The sequence below is a fragment of the Cherax quadricarinatus genome, chromosome 97 (genome assembly GCF_038502225.1).
Source record: "Cherax quadricarinatus isolate ZL_2023a chromosome 97, ASM3850222v1, whole genome shotgun sequence".
Taxonomy (NCBI): Eukaryota; Metazoa; Arthropoda; class Malacostraca; order Decapoda; family Parastacidae; genus Cherax; species Cherax quadricarinatus.
The window spans coordinates 9022575-9042910 of record NC_091388.1 but is presented as its reverse complement, the minus strand read 5'-3'; the positions used below and the strand labels follow the sequence as shown (position 1 = coordinate 9042910).

At 40.4% G+C, this 20336-nt stretch overlaps 1 protein-coding gene across 3 annotated transcripts in view; it reads right to left on the bottom strand.

Annotated features, from left to right (window-relative positions):
• The window catches only part of aralar1 (calcium-binding mitochondrial carrier protein aralar1), a 661842-nt gene that overhangs the window by 136137 nt on the left and 505369 nt on the right, over positions 1 to 20336 (bottom strand). For all 3 annotated transcript variants that reach the window (XM_070105220.1, XM_070105218.1, XM_070105219.1), the window contains 4 exons: positions 9793 to 10051; positions 5671 to 5810; positions 3888 to 4034; positions 1419 to 1548 (listed from right to left, as the gene is read on the bottom strand). In XM_070105220.1, coding sequence (XP_069961321.1) covers positions 1419 to 1548; positions 3888 to 4034; positions 5671 to 5810; positions 9793 to 10051 — 676 coding nt within the window. The remainder of the gene's footprint in view (positions 1 to 1418; positions 1549 to 3887; positions 4035 to 5670; positions 5811 to 9792; positions 10052 to 20336) is intronic.

The following is a 20336-nucleotide window of genomic DNA, read 5'->3' as shown; positions in this document are numbered from 1 at the left end:
TTATACCCATTCTTCATTTATTCAGACTTCCTACAATAAATATATTCACCACTCACTATACACTAAGGACAAAAATATTTTAAGGTAAGTAATATGTGCACTGTATATGCATTTTTTATGTGTGGCTCTATTGTTCATTTAATATATGATAGTGTAAACAGGCTTTTATATGCATTTAAAAGTGAAAAAGAGGTCATGTTCCACTTTACAGCAGTAGTTGGAACCTAAACTGCTGTATAAGTGGGGCCCTCCTATTTAGTTCTTGCTTCTATATATTTTCTCCACTTAATATTCCAGTACTTCCTATTCTCATGTAATTTGTCTAATTTGTCTTCTTGCCTCTATCCTGTTACTCAAATTTCTGTTTTCCCCATTTATGATTTACTGGGTTAAAGCAATAAGCTGTATGCTCTGTCACTTTATTAATTAGTAATTCCCCTTCAGACTGAAGGGGAAGGTGTTCATACCCCAATGTGCTGTTGGAGTGTGAGCAAGGTAACATTTTTGAAGCAATTCAGGGAAACTGGTTAGCTGGACTTGAGTCCTGGAGGTGGGAAGTACAGTGCCTGCACTCTGAAGGAGGGGTGGAGATATGTTGCAGTGTTTAAACTGTAGTATCAGCATGCCTCTGGCAAGATAGTGATGGAGTGAGTGATGATGAAAGCGTTTCTTCTTTTTCAGGTCACCCTGCCTCGGTGGGAAATGGATGATGTGTTAAAAAAAAATTGGGACTCATATGAGCATTCAGCTCCAGTCAGTATAAGGTATATATACTCATATATACAGTGGACCCCCGGTTTACGATATCATTTCATTCCAGAAGTAAGTTCAGGTGCCAGTACTGACCGAATTTGTTCCCATAAGGAATATTGTGAATTAGATTAGTCCATTTCAGACCCCCAAACATACACATACAAACGCACTTACATAAATCCACTTACATAATTGGTAGCATTGGGAGCTGATCGTAAACCGGGGGTCCACTGTACTTACAAACTAAGATGTGTATACTAAGGAGAAAAACCAATCATACTAACACAATAAATACTTCACAAGATTGTATACATTAGAGTAAAGGACATGAATACAATAAATGAAACACTTCATATGAATTTCAAGAATAAATCTTCCTCAGCTACAACGTCACTTGCATTTTCAGATCAAAATTTCCTCTTTCAACAAAGTAAAAAGGGAGTACTACAACAAATACTGAATACGTATTTCAATTTTTCTGCTATCTTAGATTAAAATAATGAATTAAAATCCCAAATAAATATTTTTTAAACACAGTGACTGTCTCTCACTGAAGTAGGGTGATGAGATGGCCAGTGTCAAAATTTTTTACTTATTTGGCAAAATTATGCTGACAATTTCCCCACAAACCAGCTTGTCACATGCGATTGTTTTTTGCTCAATACCTTTAGTTACTTCATTGGTGCGTGAACCCCCAGATGAATTAAGGTAAATACGCTTGCAAAGTTCCATGTTGGTGAGTAAGGAATTGAACGCCATGAAGAAAGGGAAGCTTACTTTATGACCCGTAGCAACCTGAAAAATAATTGTTTTCTATTTATAATTATAATGTATTTATATATAAACTGAATGCATTTTATATTGTATTCAAGAAGAAAAATATATTTGCATTATTACTGCCACAAAGTCAATTATCCAAGAAAGCAAAACACTGTATTTATTTCCATTGGGTTCCACAAGTCCTTCCCAGGATGCAGTCCACAACAGCTGATTAACTCCTAGGTATCTAATTACTGCTAGGTAGATTATAAGGTAATGAATCTGATATAAACTCCTAGGTACAGCAAAACCCCCATATCTGCAGATTCGGTTTCTGCAGTTTCAGTTATTCACAGTTTACTGTGGCCCAAAAATAACCCTTAATCTTGCTTAATAATGGTACCAATGTGCAAATGTAGTGATAATAGCAGTTCTAAGTCATGAAGTGCTTCCCATCAGTAAAAAAGTGATAATTCTCAACTTACTGTCCATAATTTATCAATTCAACTTTATCATAGGCATGCATGCAAATGAAAAACGATTTATACATAAGATTTGCTAATATCCATGATTTCAGGTATCCGTGGTAGGTCTTGGAACATATCACCCGCGGATGCAGGGGGGACTAATGTATCTAATTACTGCTAGGTGGATTAAAAGATTAATGAATCTGATATAAAACTGGAGTACAAGTGGCTTGGACATACAGCAGGCATGTGTAAGCATGTTAGATAGAAGCGAATGGAGACAAATGGTTTTTGGGACTAGACAAGCTGTTGAAGTGTGAGCAGGGTAGTATTTTGTCAAGGGATTCAGGGAAACAGGTCAGCCAGACTTGAGTTCTGGAGGTGGGAAGTACAATGCCTACACTTTAAATAAGGGGTTGGGGACACTGGCTGTTTGGAGCAACATCTGAACTGTCATTTCTGGGCACCTCTGCAAAGTCAGTGATTGTGTGTGAGCAATGGTGAAAGTTTCTCTTTCTTTTTTGGATCACCCTGCCTCTGTGGCAGATGGCTGACATGTTAAAAAAAATAAAAAATAAAAATAATTGAAGATACCTGGAGTATACCTGGAGATAATTCCGGGGGTCAATGTCCCCGCGGCCCAGTCTGTGACCAGGCCTCACAGTTGCTATTTGCTAATGACATTTCTTTTGGGAGATCATGAAGAGAAACTGCAAAGGTTAGTCGATGAATTTGGAATGGTATGAAAAGAATATTAAATTTGAATGTCAAAGTCAAGCCAAAGATTTATTTCCACATAAGACAATGTTTGTACAGAGATGGGTGACACTTGGTTGTACATAAAGCCCATAGTTATGCAGAGCATTTGGGGCAATCTTAGGCATAACTGAAGACTACAATGACAATAATAATTATATGCTTATATATAGGTAATGACATTAACAAAATAACGTCTAGGTAATGAAGAACTGAATATCAGTTTCAGGTAGTATGGAGGAAATGAATGTAGTGTTTAGATATGGGAGTGGATGTGTCAGGAGCAGGGTCTCTGAGAGGCAAATAGAACCACAATAGACGGAAACGGGTACAGAAGGTATGTGATGTGTGGAGGCATCGGTGAAAAGATTATCTATGGAGGCAAGAAGGGGTCTGTACCTGACTACAATGATACCAACACTTTTACGTGAGTGTGAGGCATGAGTTTTAAATGTTGCATCAAGGAGGCAGTTGGAGGTACTACATATGTTATGTCTGAAAGCAATAAATGGTGGGAATATTAAGAAGGTAAATGAGAGTGCAGAAATTAGAAGATGGTGTTGAGTTACCAGAGGTTTAACTCAGAGGGCTAAGAAGGGGTTCTAGAGGTTCTAGAAAAGAAGGAGCAAGATATAAAACCAAGATGTATAAATCTAAGATAGAAGAGGTCATGCGAGGAAGGGCTGGAGTGAGAGGGTACTGGACGTTCTTAAGTGCTACCTGACTGAGTATACAGTAAACTTGTGGTCATGTTAGATCAGCTTAACAATTTACATACAGGCCAAATTATTTACAAATATTATCTCTCAGTCTACAGCAGGATTCAAACCTGAAAACTCAGCATCAGAGTACAGAGTACTTTATGTTAAATCAGAGTGAGTGAAGACAAGCTGTGAGCAATATAACATTTACTGAGAGGTTCAAGGAATTGGGTTAGCTGGCCTTGAGTCCTGAAGGTAGAAAGTACAGTGCCTGCACTCTGACAGAGGAGTTGACGATATTGCAGTTTCGAGAATCATTTCAAATGTTATGTCTATGTACTTCTGGCAAGGCAGGTATTGAGTGAATGATAATTTTTTTTTTCTTTTAGTCACCCTACCTTGGTGGAAAATGGCCAGTGTGTAAAATAAATAAACAAATGGAACAACTTACAGCAACAAGATTATTTTGTACAGGAAGAGTGAGTAGGTGAGACTTTATGCTGAGCATAATGTCATTGAAGTCCATGGCTGTGATGAAGCCAGTGCCTTGCTTGTCATAAGCCTTGAATGCCTGCACTGCATGTTCTTCATGAAAGTCCTGCAACAAGCAATAATATTAGAATATAATATCATTTAAAATGATTTTACTACATAATGTGAGGTGTATACCTCAGTCTATATACCCAGTTGTATAACTATATACAGTGAGGTATACATTTCTGTATATATATTAAGAGATATACAGTACATCTTTCAGTATATATTCACTGAGATTTACATTACACCATTCAGAATATATACACTGAGGGACTACGTTAATCACAGTGTTTGGGATCAAAACCATCTTGACTCGTGGTGAGTAACAATAATGAATTTCCTGTAGTCAACAGCCTTTAGGCCTAATAAATTAACCAAGCAATGCATAAAAATAAATTTAAATATCAGGCCATGGTGGTAACAGGTATACATGTATTTCTAGTATTAGACTAGTATCATTCATATGGCAATTGGCTTAAGTTATACACTATTTCAACTTATGGATTATGCCGAATGAAAAATAAATAATAAGGCAAGCGAGTTTACTGCCATGGGGTTCAAACCCCACCCATTCTATGATTTGTTTGCAACTGTGTTGTTATGATTTTATGAGTCATTGCATTTGACTCTGTGAGGAATCTACTAATAAACAGCAATTTGCAGCTGTTGCATGATTTAACATCTTGTATATTTGCAAAAACAAAATAATGTATTTGTTAGATTTTTTGTTGACAATATGTGCAATATGTAGTGAAAATGTTGAATTATGATAAAAGTTTTTTCTTTCTTTTCGGGGTTTCCTTTGTTTTGGGTCACCCAGCCTCGGTGGGAAATGGCCAACATGTTAAAAAAAAAAAAAAAAATGTGCATGGGGGCTAGTAACCCCTTCTCTTGTATAATTAGTACAGGTAAAAAGAAAAACTTTCATTTTTCTTTTTAGGTCACCCTGACTTGGTGGGAGATAGCCAGTGTGTTGAAAAACAAAATACGTAATGTGCGCTGCTAGTAAGGAAACCCGTGACTTTGACAACAATTAAACCAGGCTCAGAGGGTTGGACTGTTCTTGTAATATTTATCATTTTTTCTTGTCTTTTGCTCCTAATAGATTTCTGAATTCTGCATAGTTCTAACTGCCATGGTTAGTTGCTCATGTGGTTTGTACCTCCTGGTTTCTAATGGTATGCACAGAAGTGTGTTACAGCATTATTTTTTTATTAATGCATAACTAAATTTAAGGTTAAAAATACAGCAGATGGTGGAATGACATGCACCTACGGTAAGATCATGGCATTTGTCTAGTTAACCCTTAAACTGTCCAAACATAGATCTACGTTTGCTCGTGTAGCGCTCCGAACGTAGATCTACGTTTTTTTCACATTCTTTCTTATGGAGAAAATCATGGTCGGAGCACTACACATGCAAACGTAGATGTACGTTTGGACAGTTTAAGGGTTAAATTCATACATCTTGTTTATTTTTCCAGATATTTCGTATTTACAATACCTCAAGAAAGAATTTATATATTTTGGACTTCTGTTGACTCTGGCTTATTGGGTCTGAATTTTCTTAAATTTGTACCAAGCCACCACCACCACATATTTAAATATTTCCTTTATTATATAGTTAAATAGCCATCAGTATTATAGTTTAATATACCTGCTTTATAGCTCTTGTTACTCTTACTCTAAATAACTTACATGAAGGAACTGACTGAACTCGGCGTAACTGATGAAGCGTTTCCTCTCTTTCCCAAAGTACATCTTAACAAATTCACTGTCAAAATCGAAAGGCACTTTCTGATGAAGTACAGTCTGCTTCATCACCTCAACAAATTCCTCTGCAATAAAAATATACATAAGTTCCTTCCATGAAATGTAATGTGCACTGTGGGCTGCAATGTACGGACACACAGAATACTGTACTGCAGACGTATGTAACCCCTTTGTGTGGTTTACATGTATACTAAGTGAGCAGTGCAGTTCCCAAAATGTTCTGAACATTTTCAGCATGATGAATTAAGGGTGAGTGACTTGAATGAACGTGGTACAGTTAATAATAATAATAATCCTTATTTCTCCAATTACGTGTACAAGGTATGCAGGCCTAGCTGACATCAATGACATACTACTATATTGAAAACCCCTTATTATGCAGAGCATTTTGGGCAAACTAAGTTAATTTTGTCCCAGGATGTGACCCAAAACAGTCCACTAATACCCAGATACCTATTTTACTGATAGGTGTCTTAAGGAAACACGTCCTGATGTGACCCAAAACAGTCCACTAATACCCAGATACCTATTTTACTGATAGGTTTCTTAAGGAAACACGTCCTAATGTTTCCACCCGTACCAGGAATCGACCCCCACACCTCAGTGTGTGAGCCGAGTGCGTTAGGGACTGAGCTATGGGACATCTTACAGCTGTCACGAGCCTGGAATGTATCTAGTGCAGGAAATCAGGGACACCTGTACAAAGTTGCTGCTGATAATGAAGTACAGGTAGGTCCTAGTTTATGATCGTCTGTTTTACGACTTTTCACTTATGTTGCATAAGTGTCTCAATTCTTCAACTTGTTGGTTTTCAAAACCATTCATCACATTTGTCAGACACTGCAACATCATGGGATCTTGGTACAAAGACTTCTTCATTGCTTGTCCAACCTTAGGACGAAGATCTGCTTACACTAGTAGAAGGTCCCACTGTGATCCCGCCTCCTCCTGCTTCGCCTCACCTGACTGCAGTATATAAGCCACCTCTCTGGTCCTGTGCTGTACTTCCTACAAGAGTGGACTGAACACATTGATTCCAGGTTGAGGGACTGATTACCTCATACTCCTCCCATTTCTACTTTGTATTGGACTGATGAAGCCACTGTGTGGGAAAACGTTTCTTCAATAAAGATTCCAATATGTTGCGTAAGTGTCTCAATTCTTCAACTTGTCGGTTTTCAAAATTGTTCATTGAATCTGACCTAGGAAAAAAATACAAAACAGACTAGGGATATGGGAGCCCTAGTCTTCTTCACGAAAATCACCAAAAATCGATTATTTCCATTTCTGGTCTGAAACCCACCACAATAATCTCTATTTTATTCCATGAGTATGTTTTTTTATTCACCCAAATAATGCCAAGAAAAAAGCCAAAAAAATAATGCCTAGACAGCACCTTAAAGTCATTATTTTAAAAGAGGCACAAGTAAGAAGTTTGATTTTCCCATCATGCATTGCATGGGGCAGGATTTTTTTTATACTATGCACATTCACTGCACAGCTTCATTATTTTGTGTCTAGGACCAAAAATTTACCACTCACAGCTTATTTGACATATCTGTGGGCACTAGGTTCATAATGTAGATCTATGTGAGCGATATTGACGTCAATAACAGATCTACGTGAGTGACACTGGCATCAATAATGTAGATCTATGCGAGTGACACTGGCATCAATAATGTAGATCTACATTTTGACACTGGCATCAATAACATAGATCTACGTTTTGACACTGGCATCAATAACATAGATCTACGCGAGTGACACTGGCATCAATAATGTAGATCTACATGAGTGACACTGGCATCAATAATGTAGATGTATGCCAATGACACTGGCATCAATAATTCAGATTTACGTGAGTGACACTGGCATCAATAATGTAGATCTACGAGTGACACTGGCATCAATAATGTAGATCTACGAGTGACACTGGCATCAATAATGTAGATCTACATGTGACACTGGCATCAATAATGTAAATCTACACTAGTGGCACTGGCATCAATAATGTAGATCTACGAGTAACACTGGCATCAATAATGTAGATCTACGAGTGACACTGGCATCAATAATGTAGATCTATGAGTGACACTGGCATCAATAATGTAGATCTACGAGTGACACTGGCATCAATAATGTAGATCTATGAGTGACACTGGCATCAATAATGTAGATCTATCAATAATGTAGATCTACGAGTAACACTGGCATCAATAATGTAGATCTACGAGTGACACTGGCATCAATAATGTAGATCTATGAGTGACACTGGCATCAATAATGTAGATCTATGAGTGACACTGGCATCAATAATGTAGATCTATGAGTGACACTGGCATCAATAATGTAGATCTGAGTGACACTGGCATCAATAATGTAGATCTACGAGTGACACTGGCATCAATAATGTAGATCTATGAGTGACACTGGCATCAATAATGTAGATCTATGAGTGACACTGGCATCAATAATGTAGATCTATGAGTGACACTGGCATCAATAATGTAGATCTATGAGTGACACTGGCATCAATAATGTAGATCTATGAGTGACACTGGCATCAATAATGTAGATCTATGAGTGACACTGGCATCAATAATGTAGATCTATGAGTGACACTGGCATCAATAATGTAGATCTATGAGTGACACTGGCATCAATAATGTAGATCTATGAGTGACACTGGCATCAATAATGTAGATCTATGAGTGACACTGGCATCAATAATGTAGATCTACATGTGACACTGGCATCAATAATGAAGATCTATGAGTGACACTGGCATCAATAATGTAGATCTACGAGTGACACTGGCATCAATAATGTAGATCTACATGTGACACTGGCATCAATAATGAAGATCTATGAGTGACACTGGCATCAATAATGTAGATCTATGAGTGACACTGGCATCAATAATGTAGATCTACATGTGACACTGGCATCAATAATGTAGATCTATGAGTGACACTGGCATCAATAATGAAGATCTATGAGTGACACTGGCATCAATAATGTAGATCTATGAGTGACACTGGCATCAATAATGTAGATCTATGAGTGACACTGGCATCAATAATGTAGATCTACATGTGACACTGGCATCAATAATGTAGATCTACGAGTGACACTGGCATCAATAATGTAGATCTATGAGTGACAGATCTATAGAGTGACACTGGCATCAATAATGTAGATCTATGAGTGACACTGGCATCAATAATGTAGATCTATGATGTGACACTGGCATCAATAATGAAGATCTAGAGTCTATCAATAATGAAGATCTATGAGTGACACTGGCATCAATAATGAAGATCTATGAGTGACACTGGCATCAATAATGTAGATCTATGAGTGACACTGGCATCAATAAGATCTATGTAGATCTATGAGTGACACTGGCATCAATAATGTGAAGATCTATGAGTGACACTGGCATCAATAATGTAGATCTATGAGTGACACTGGCATCAATAATGTAGATCTATGAGTGACACTGGCATCAATAATGAAGATCTATGAGTGACACTGGCATCAATAATGAAGATCTATGAGTGACACTGGCATCAATAATGTAGATCTATGAGTGACACTGGCATCAATAATGAAGATCTATGAGTGACACTGGCATCAATAATGAAGATCTATGAGTGACACTGGCATCAATAATGAAGATCTATGAGTGACACTGGCATCAATAATGTAGATCTATGAGTGACACTGGCATCAATAATGTAGATCTATGAGTGACACTGGCATCAATAATGAAGATCTATGAGTGACACTGGCATCAATAATGTAGATCTATGAGTGACATTGGGAAACAGTGAAAAGGTTAAAAGCCCTTCAGGAACATTCAGAAACACCCATTCTATAGGTGGAATCACTAAACCCATGAAGGCTATACAACACATGGGGAATAGGAGGCATTCGGGCTTGATCAAGGGACATGTAAAGCAGATCTAATTCCATGGATCAAGAGCCCCTCATCGGCATGAGGGCATCTTCAATGAAGGTATGTATGACCTTACTGCTACTTACCAAAGGAGACCATACCAGTGCCCTTGGTATCAAAGAGCTGGAAAGCAGTCTTGTAGAGGGCATCAGGGACACACAAAAGGCCCTCAAATGCATGGAACTCTGCAAACGAGATAAGTCCATCCTTGCTGGTGTCTAGGATCCCTCCTAGTAGTGTGATGGAGTTTGGGTTGTAATTAGGCTCAGTGTACAGCCCCAGGTAGTTCCTCACGAAGTCTGCTGCTGTCATGAACTGCTCGCCGCTCTTCTCTACTGATGCGTACTGTCAAGACAAGGATTTGCAAATTAGTTGTAATAAATAATTTTAAATAAACAGAGATATGGACAGAGGGCTTGAACCGTGGTCTTGGGAGTGACCAACAAAGACACAAATATTAATGCAGGCATGTCCTGCTTTACAGCACTATGCGTTACAGCACTTTGCTTTACAGCACTATGCGTTACAGCACTATGCTTTACAGCACTATGCGTTACAGCACTATGCTTTACAGCATCTCACTAATGCAGCTGTTTTCAATCCTCATTTATTCAGACTTCAACTACTAATATGCTTATGCTGTTGCTGATAATGATAATAATAATAACTGCTATTATTATTATTTGCTGCTGCTGCTCCTGCTGCAATTATTATTATTATTAATATCAGCAACAGCAGAAGCATATCAGTAGTAATATTTAAGAAGCACCATGACAGTATAGGTCACTCAGTGCTTATAATTATAACACACAAGATGGCATTGATAAACAAAACAACGAGGAGACATTTAAGATAAATAAGGAGTGGAAAACGGGAGATAAATAGTAGTGCGAAGAGGGAAAGAAAGAGAACAGGGTAAAGAATGAGTAGTGGGAAGAGTGGAGAGAAATAGTGAGGAAGAGGGAGAGAAAGAGAATAGGGGAGAAATAGTAGTGAGATGTGAGGAAGAGAAAGTTAGCGGGCGTCTTGGTGTGTTCTTGACGCCCATCAGCAGCAACACATATATCTTGGTGCTGCTGTTGCTCTTCTCTGTTACTCGTCCTCCCCCCCTTTATCTTTCCTTCACACGCCTCCCTCCTCCACATCCCACCTTCCATCATCTCTTCACATTCATATTTATCTGCCCTTTTTTTTCCTCTCATATACCTCCCACTCTTCTTCCTTCACATCCCTCTCTCCTTCCTTCACATCCCTCTCTCCTTCCTTCACATCCCTCTCTCCTTCCTTCACATCCCTCTCTCCTTCCTTCACATCCCTCTCTTCTTCCTTCACATCCCTCTCTCCTTCCCTCACATCCCTCTCTTCTTCACATTCATCATATTCTTCGCCGTTCCTCGCATCACTTCCCTCATTTCTTCCCATCCTTTCACCCCTTTTCTCTCTCTCTCTCTCTCTCTCTCTCTCTCTCTCTCTCTCTCTCTCTTTCTCTCTCTCCCTCTCTCTCTCTCTTTTTCGTTCAATATTTAACCTCAAAATTGTACTAATCTTTTTATTCACTGCCTAGTTCATCTATGTTTTTACTCTTGTATATACCCTGAGTAGTACAAAGAGCATAAAGTGTGAGAAGACCAGCCACGGAGTATAAGCTGGGAGGTGAGATACTGCAGACAACATGCAACGATAAAGATCTAGGAGTTAGCACTGCGACAAGCATATCACCAGGGTAATATCAACACCATCTGCAAAACTAGTTAACTTACGAACTGTCTGTGAAAATCCTTAAAGATTCATTGATACATAACGTAAGATTCAGTGATACACAACGTAAGATTCAGTGATACATAACGTAAGATTCAGTGATACACAACGTAAGATTCAGTGATACATAACGTAAGATTCAGTGATACATAACGTAAGATTCAGTGATACATAACGTAAGATTCAGTGATACATAACGTAAGATTCAGTGATACACAAAGTAAGATTCAGTGATACACAACGTAAGATTCAGTGATACATAACGTAAGATTCAGTGATACATAACGTAAGATTCAGTGATACACAACGTAAGATTCAGTGATACATAACGTAAGATTCAGCGATACATAACGTAAGATTCAGTGATACATAACGTACGTATGTGAGGCTCATCTTGGGTCATGCGGTGAAACCCTTCAGTCAACAACTAATTAATCGAACACACGAAGAAACTTGAGAAGCTGCAGAGGTTTGCAACGGAACTGTTGCAGCACCTGACGGGTGCGTGAACTACGAGGACAGACTTATACAACTTTAACAACAACAGAAGAGGAAGACGACCAAGAGGCATATGATTATGACACACAAAATACTCAGAGATGAAATAGGGACAGACTGCTTGAAATACGAGGAGAGACAGGACAGAGGAAGACGACCAAGGGGTATATGATCATGGCATACAAAATACTCAGAGATGAAATAGGGACAGACTGCTTGAAATACGAGGAGAGACAGGACAGAGGAAGACGACCAAGGGGTATATGATCATGGCATACAAAATACTCAGAGATGAAATAGGGACAGACTGCTTGAAATACGAGGAGAGACAGGACAGAGGAAGACGACCAAGGGGTATATGATCATGGCATACAAAATACTCACAGATGAAATAGGGACAGACTGCTTGAAATACGAGGAGAGACAGGACAGAGGAAGACGACCAAGGGGTATATGATCATGGCATACAAAATACTCAGAGATGAAATAGGGACAGACTGCTTGAAATACGAGGAGAGACAGGACAGAGGAAGACGACCAAGGGGTATATGATCATGGCATACAAAATACTCAGAGATGAAATAGGGACAGACTGCTTGAAATACGAGGAGAGACAGGACAGAGGAAGACGACCAAGGGGTATATGATCATGGCATACAAAATACTCAGAGATGAAATAGGGACAGACTGCTTGAAATACGAGGAGAGACAGGACAGAGGAAGACGACCAAGGGGTATATGATCATGGCATACAAAATACTCACAGATGAAATAGGGACAGACTGCTTGAAATACGAGGAGAGACAGGACAGAGGAAGACGACCAAGGGGTATATGATCATGGCATACAAAATACTCAGAGATGAAATAGGGACAGACTGCTTGAAATACGAGGAGAGACAGGACAGAGGAAGACGACCAAGGGGTATATGATCATGGCATACAAAATACTCAGAGATGAAATAGGGACAGACTGCTTGAAATACGAGGAGAGACAGGACAGAGGAAGACGACCAAGGGGTATATGATCATGGCATACAAAATACTCAGAGATGAAATAGGGACAGACTGCTTGAAATACGAGGAGAGACAGGACAGAGGAAGACGACCAAGGGGTATATGATCATGGCATACAAAATACTCAGAGATGAAATAGGGACAGACTGCTTGAAATACGAGGAGAGACAGGACAGAGGAAGACGACCAAGGGGTATATGATCATGGCATACAAAATACTCAGAGATGAAATAGGGACAGACTGCTTGAAATACGAGGAGAGACAGGACAGAGGAAGACGACCAAGGGGTATATGATCATGGCATACAAAATACTCAGAGATGAAATAGGGACAGACTGCTTGAAATACGAGGAGAGACAGGACAGAGGAAGACGACCAAGGGGTATATGATCATGGCATACAAAATACTCAGAGATGAAATAGGGACAGACTGCTTGAAATACGAGGAGAGACAGGACAGAGGAAGACGACCAAGGGGTATATGATCATGGCATACAAAATACTCAGAGATGAAATAGGGACAGACTGCTTGAAATACGAGGAGAGACAGGACAGAGGAAGACGACCAAGGGGTATATGATCATGGCATACAAAATACTCAGAGATGAAATAGGGACAGACTGCTTGAAATACGAGGAGAGACAGGACAGAGGAAGACGACCAAGGGGTATATGATCATGGCATACAAAATACTCAGAGATGAAATAGGGACAGACTGCTTGAAATACGAGGAGAGACAGGACAGAGGAAGACGACCAAGGGGTATATGATCATGGCATACAAAATACTCAGAGATGAAATAGGGACAGACTGCTTGAAATACGAGGAGAGACAGGACAGAGGAAGACGACCAAGGGGTATATGATCATGGCATACAAAATACTCAGAGATGAAATAGGGACAGACTGCTTGAAATACGAGGAGAGACAGGACAGAGGAAGACGACCAAGGGGTATATGATCATGGCATACAAAATACTCAGAGATGAAATAGGGACAGACTGCTTGAAATACGAGGAGAGACAGGACAGAGGAAAACGACCAAGGGGTATATGATCATGGCATACAAAATACTCAGAGATGAAATAGGGACAGACTGCTTGAAATACGAGGAGAGACAGGACAGAGGAAAACGACCAAGGGGTATATGATCATGGCATACAAAATACTCAGAGATGAAATAGGGACAGACTGCTTGAAATACGAGGAGAGACAGGACAGAGGAAGACGACCAAGGGGTATATGATCATGGCATACAAAATACTCAGAGGTGAAATAGGGACAGACTGCTTGAAATACGAGGAGAGACAGGACAGAGGAAGACGACCAAGGGGTATATGATCATGGCATACAAAATACTCAGAGATGAAATAGGGACAGACTGCTTGAAATACGAGGAGAGACAGGACAGAGGAAGACGACCAAGGGGTATATGATCATGGCATACAAAATACTCAGAGATGAAATAGGGACAGACTGCTTGAAATACGAGGAGAGACAGGACAGAGGAAGACGACCAAGGGGTATATGATCATGGCATACAAAATACTCAGAGGTGAAATAGGGACAGACTGCTTGAAATACGAGGAGAGACAGGACAGAGGAAGACGACCAAGGGGTATATGATCATGGCATACAAAATACTCAGAGGTGAAATAGGGACAGACTGCTTGAAATACGAGGAGAGACAGGACAGAGGAAGACGACCAAGGGGTATATGATCATGGCATACAAAATACTCAGAGATGAAATAGGGACAGACTGCTTGAAATACGAGGAGAGACACAGGACATAACGTTAAGATGAAGATTAATCAAGAGATCTTCAAGTATCCATTAAAGAAAGAATATAGATAAATAAACCCTATCTTCCAACATTTTGCCTGTATCTTCCCATATTGTCATGCCTCTCAATCCAGAGGGAGGACTGGGCCGCAGGGGGCGCTGGCCCCCCCGAGCACCATTCAAGTAGCATTTAGAATTATCTTACGACATTACAGGTGAACATATGCAGAACAACCACTGTGAAAAAATAGTTAAATTCTAAGCGCTTTCGCGACTTCTCACATAATCAAGGAATATTTTATAGTTCCTTGATAATGTGAGAAGTCGAAAGCACTTGGAATTTCACTAATTTTTCAGTGGTTTTTCTGTATACTGTGATAACCCCTGTTTACTGTGATCTTATTACACAAGCCAACATATGTTATTTAAACCTAGATGGGGTCCATCTGTAGATGGTAAACCACTACACGGGTCATCATCTGACAAATACCAGTATCAGGAGACATTGGTCTGTTTCCTGATGAAAAAAACACCACCTTATCCATACGTCAATCTGATGTCATGAGCAAACAGGGAGACGCAAGTGTGAGCAATCTGTGAGAGAGAGAGAGAGAGAGAGAGAGAGAGAGAGAGAGAGAGAGAGAGAGAGAGAGAGAGAGAGAGAGAGAGAGAGAGAGAGAGAGAGAGAGAGAGAGAGAGAGAGACAGACAGACAGACAGACAGACAGACAGACAGAGACAGACAGACAGAGACAGAAATATATACAGGAATGGGAGAGTATTTCTCACAACCCCTACTTCAAAACACCTCACAGACAGGTCAACGACACTCAGTGCCGAGGTGGGAAGGTTCGGTAAGAGTAGAAAGGGGAGAAGAAGAAATGAGTAAATGTAGAAATGGGAGAGAGAGAACAAGGCTACATGAAAGGAAGGATATGGGGGTTGTGGCAGAGGTAGCAACAGGCACACACACATCACAACATAAAGAAGCAAGACAGAAAATAATGAAGAAATGTACACGGGAGAGAGGTCCAGCGAGAGAGGTTCTGACCATTATATCAAGTAAAGGAGGAGTGGGAGTGAGAAGACCGGGCACAGAATACAACCAGTGACGTGAGATGCTGCGGAGAGCAAACAGTGAGATAGATCTGGGAGTAAACACTGCACCAATCAGATGCATCTATCAATAACTACGTCGCACGTACAAGACCAGAAATCCTTCGAATGATTTGCAGTAACCCAAACGTAGACTGATTTAGGACATTATACACAACGTTGATTAAGCCCCACCTTAGAGTACGCAACACCAGCATGCAACAAGCACCTCATAAAGCACTTGCAGAAACCGAAGAATATCCAAAAGTTTGCAACCAGACTGTTGCTGGAAATGAAAGGCAAGAAGTACGAGGAGAGATTTGAGTACATAAAGATACAAATACACTGAATGAAACTAGAGTTTTATAAAGAACAACACAGTGACTGGAACAATACGCACATTTTATTCTGTGTGCGGACTGTCTAGAAAATACTTAGAGGACTGGATAGAGTGGATAGGGACAGGTTGTTTTCAAACGCGAGTAAAAGGTGTAGTGGAGGCTCTATCCTCCGGCTTCTACTTGCAGTCCGGTCTCTGATCAACCAGTCTGTTAGTACTACCTTACAGACAAGGAATCAGTAATGGTAGTCAATAGCAGTCAAGAGATGGAGGTCAAGCGCTGTAACTCGAATCCTACTAACAAAATTCAGCAAGAAAACATAACTCCCATTTTCTGTCCGGTGAACTTTCCCTACAAAAACACGCTCCAACAAACTCTACGGAAATTGCCAGCCATATTTCATTTATTGCCCCATTACTGTTGGCTGTGCATTACCCGACTGACGGGTCCTCCACTCCTGCAACTCTTGCTACCTCTCTGCTGCTCACCATTCCCAGCACCACCATAAATATAGTCTCTCTCCCTAGTCTAATACAAACAAAAACCCCCATATATATATATATATATATATATATATATATATATATATATGTTGTGTACGAATGGTATATAATACCGACAAGATGAGAGTAAGACACATGTGCAACATCTGGGTATCTTTATTGTATCTTTATCTTACAATAAAGATACCCATATATATATATATATATATATATAGATATATATATATATATATATATATATATATATATATATATATATATATATATATATATATATATATATATGTCGTGCCGAATAGGCAGAACTTGCGATCTTGGCTTAAATAGCAACGTTCATCTTGCCATATAGGACAAGTGAAAATTTGTGTATGCAATAATTTCGCCAAATCATTCTGAACCTAACGAAAAAAATATATTTAACTGTGTTTGTTTAGTATTAAATTATTGTAAACAAATCTAAAATATATTTAGTTGGGTTAGGCTAAAATAAATTGCGCTTGTTATAATAAGGTCAGGTAAGTTTTCCAAGTTACTTTTGGTGCAAAATTATAAATTTTTACATCAACATTAATGAAAAAAATATATGACTTAAGAAATCGTAATGACACGATTGCAAATAAACCATACCCCCGGCCGGGATTGAACCCGCGGTCATAGAGTCTCAAAACTCCAGCCCGTCGCGCTAGCGCGACGGGCTGGAGTTTTGAGACTCTATGACCGCGGGTTCAATCCCGGCCGGGGGTATGAAAAAAATATATCTTTAAACGTATAAGAGAAATTTTTAGAAAGGACTTTATTTTAAATGAGTTCTTGCTAATTGACCAGTTTTACATATTCGGCACGACATATATATATATATATATATATATATATATATATATATATATATATATATATATATATATATATATATATATATATAATTATATATAACAGGAAAAGTCGGTCGATGGATCTATAATTTCCTCACTAACAGAACACAGAGAGTAGTCGTCAACAGAGTAAAGTCCGAGGCAGCTACGGTGAAAAGCTCTGTTCCACAAGGCACAGTACTCGCTCCCATCTTGTTCCTCATCCTCATATCCGACATAGACAAGGATGTCAGCCACAGCACCGTGTCTTCCTTTGCAGATGACACCCGAATCTGCATGACAGTGTCTTCCATTGCAGACACTGCAAGGCTCCAGGCGGACATCAACCAAATCTTTCAGTGGGCTGCAGAAAACAATATGAAGTTCAACGATGAGAAATTTCAATTACTCAGATATGGTAAACACGAGGAAATTAAATCTTCATCAGAGTACAAAACAAATTCTGGCCACAAAATAGAGCGAAACACCAACGTCAAAGACCTGGGAGTGATCATGTCGGAGGAGGATCTCAATCGCATTCATAGTTTATTATGACCATAACATTTGTATCAATCGCATCTGCTATGAAAAATGACAGGATACAAAGGTAATGATAATGATGAACTTTCAGGATGGATAATGAGAACCTTCAAAACTAGGGAGGCCAAGCCCATGATGACACTCTTCAGGTCACTTGTTCTATCTAGGCTGGAATATTGCTGCACACTAACAGCACCTTTCAAGGCAGGTGAAATTGCTGACCTAGAAAATGTGCAGAGAGCCTTCACGGCGCGCATAACGGAGATAAAACACCTCAATTACTGGGAGCGCTTGAGGTTCCTAAACCTGTATTCCCTGGAAAGCAGGCGGGAGAGATACATGATTATATACACCTGGAAAATCCTAGAGGGACTAGTACCGAACTTGCACACGAAAATCACTCACTACGAAAGCAAAAGACTTGGGAGACGATGCAACATTCCCCCAATGAAAAGCAGGGGTGTCACTAGCACGTTAAGAGACCATACAATAAGTGTCAGGGGGCCGAGACTGTTCAACTGCCTCCCAGCATACATAAGGGGGATTACCAACAGACCCCTGGCAGTCTTCAAGCTGGCACTGGACAAGCACCTAAAGTCGGTTCCTGACCAGCCGGGCTGTGGCTCGTACGTTGGTTTGCGTGCAGCCAGCAGCAACAGCCTGGTTGATCAGGCTCTGATCCACCAGGAGGCCTGGTCACAGACCGGGCCGCGGGGGCGTTGACCCCCGGAACTCTCTCCAGGTAAATATATATTTTTTTTATATAATATATAAAGTACCACCTCTATAGCTGGAATGGGGACCCTCATCCTCAGAGAAGACAATAAACGTACCTCAGGGAAAACTCAAGGTTCTCCCCGGAGCTGTTTGAATATTTTCTTCTCCTACCACCCCCTATATATTTTATATTCTATGTGAACATTTATTAATAAACAAAATACATTTACAGAAAAAAAACATAAACATGAATACAATGGCACAATGTATCAAAGATCATGAATTTCCTCCAGCTCCTCCGAGGCTGGACGTGAGCCAAGTATGCAGCAAGCATTTCCCCTCTGGATGGCGACGCTGAGGCGCTGGAACATGAAAGTGGCTGCCCTTGGGTCCCTGGTGGTGTCGATGAGTCTGGAACCCAATTCTTTAAGGAAACGTGTGGCATTTTTCCCCATGATCCCAAGGTCTCTGATCCCACTGGGACAAATTGATGCTGTTGGCTAATGTCCCTGTACTTGCTGATCTTGTACTCCTCCCTGTGGTCAGCAGCTCCTCCCTGTCGCCCCACACTGTGATGGATATAGGTGTCAGCCAGTGTGGACACACAGGTATAGTCCCATGCTAAGAGCTTGCCATTCTTCCAAGGATAGATGGTGATCCCGTCGGGAAGGTTTGCTGGGTTGTGGGTATTGTTGGCTGCTAGTGATCGGGGCTCCCTCTCGGCAGGGCATCCAGCTGTAGCAAGGGTTCTCTTAATGATGTCGTTGACCTCATTGTGTCTTGCATGCCAGCCCTTGGTTTTGGAACAGTTAAGACCATGTAGACTGTAATGGTCTGCTTGCACTTCGCCGCAAATACACATATATTCTGTGTGAATTGGGGCAGCAAGGCGCAGAGCCACTGCAATACGGAGGGTCTTAGGGTCGAGTCGCGTTCCCATTGCCGATATGGGAACTGTTTGGAGGAAGTCCCCGGAGTGATGTGCACTCACAGCCTGGAGACGGGCAATCTCCCTATCTGATGTTGCAGCCCTGAGCATGTTGGCAAGCACCTTTTCAGCAATCGGGCCATCCCAGCTTGACTGTGAGCCAGTGCTGCACTAGGGTTTGGTGCTGGAGCAGCAAGAGTCTCCCATTCGGTGATGGCACTGGCATAGCTAGGGTCTTCTATTCCTGCTGAGTCACTGAGGGTGTCAGGAAGAATTTGTCTTATCAGCTCGTTTGATGCTATGGAAGAGGATAGGAAAGCTGGTAGAGCAATCTGGGAGGATCTGCGTACTCCTAGCCCTACAAGCCTGACCGGAAGTGAGGCTTGCAACCACTGTCCATCGTCAAGGGAAAGATTCAATACACTCTCTAGCATGGCCTTCAGAAGAGTCATATTCCTTGAGTTTTGGACTGCTGAAGGCTGGGGAGCATCTCAGAAAGTAGGTAAGTTTTGGGATTGACAGGCACCTGGTGAGTAGGTAGAAGGCATCGTGTGTGTCAATGTCTTTCATCCTGCTTTCCATCGTCCGGAGGTCTCAGAC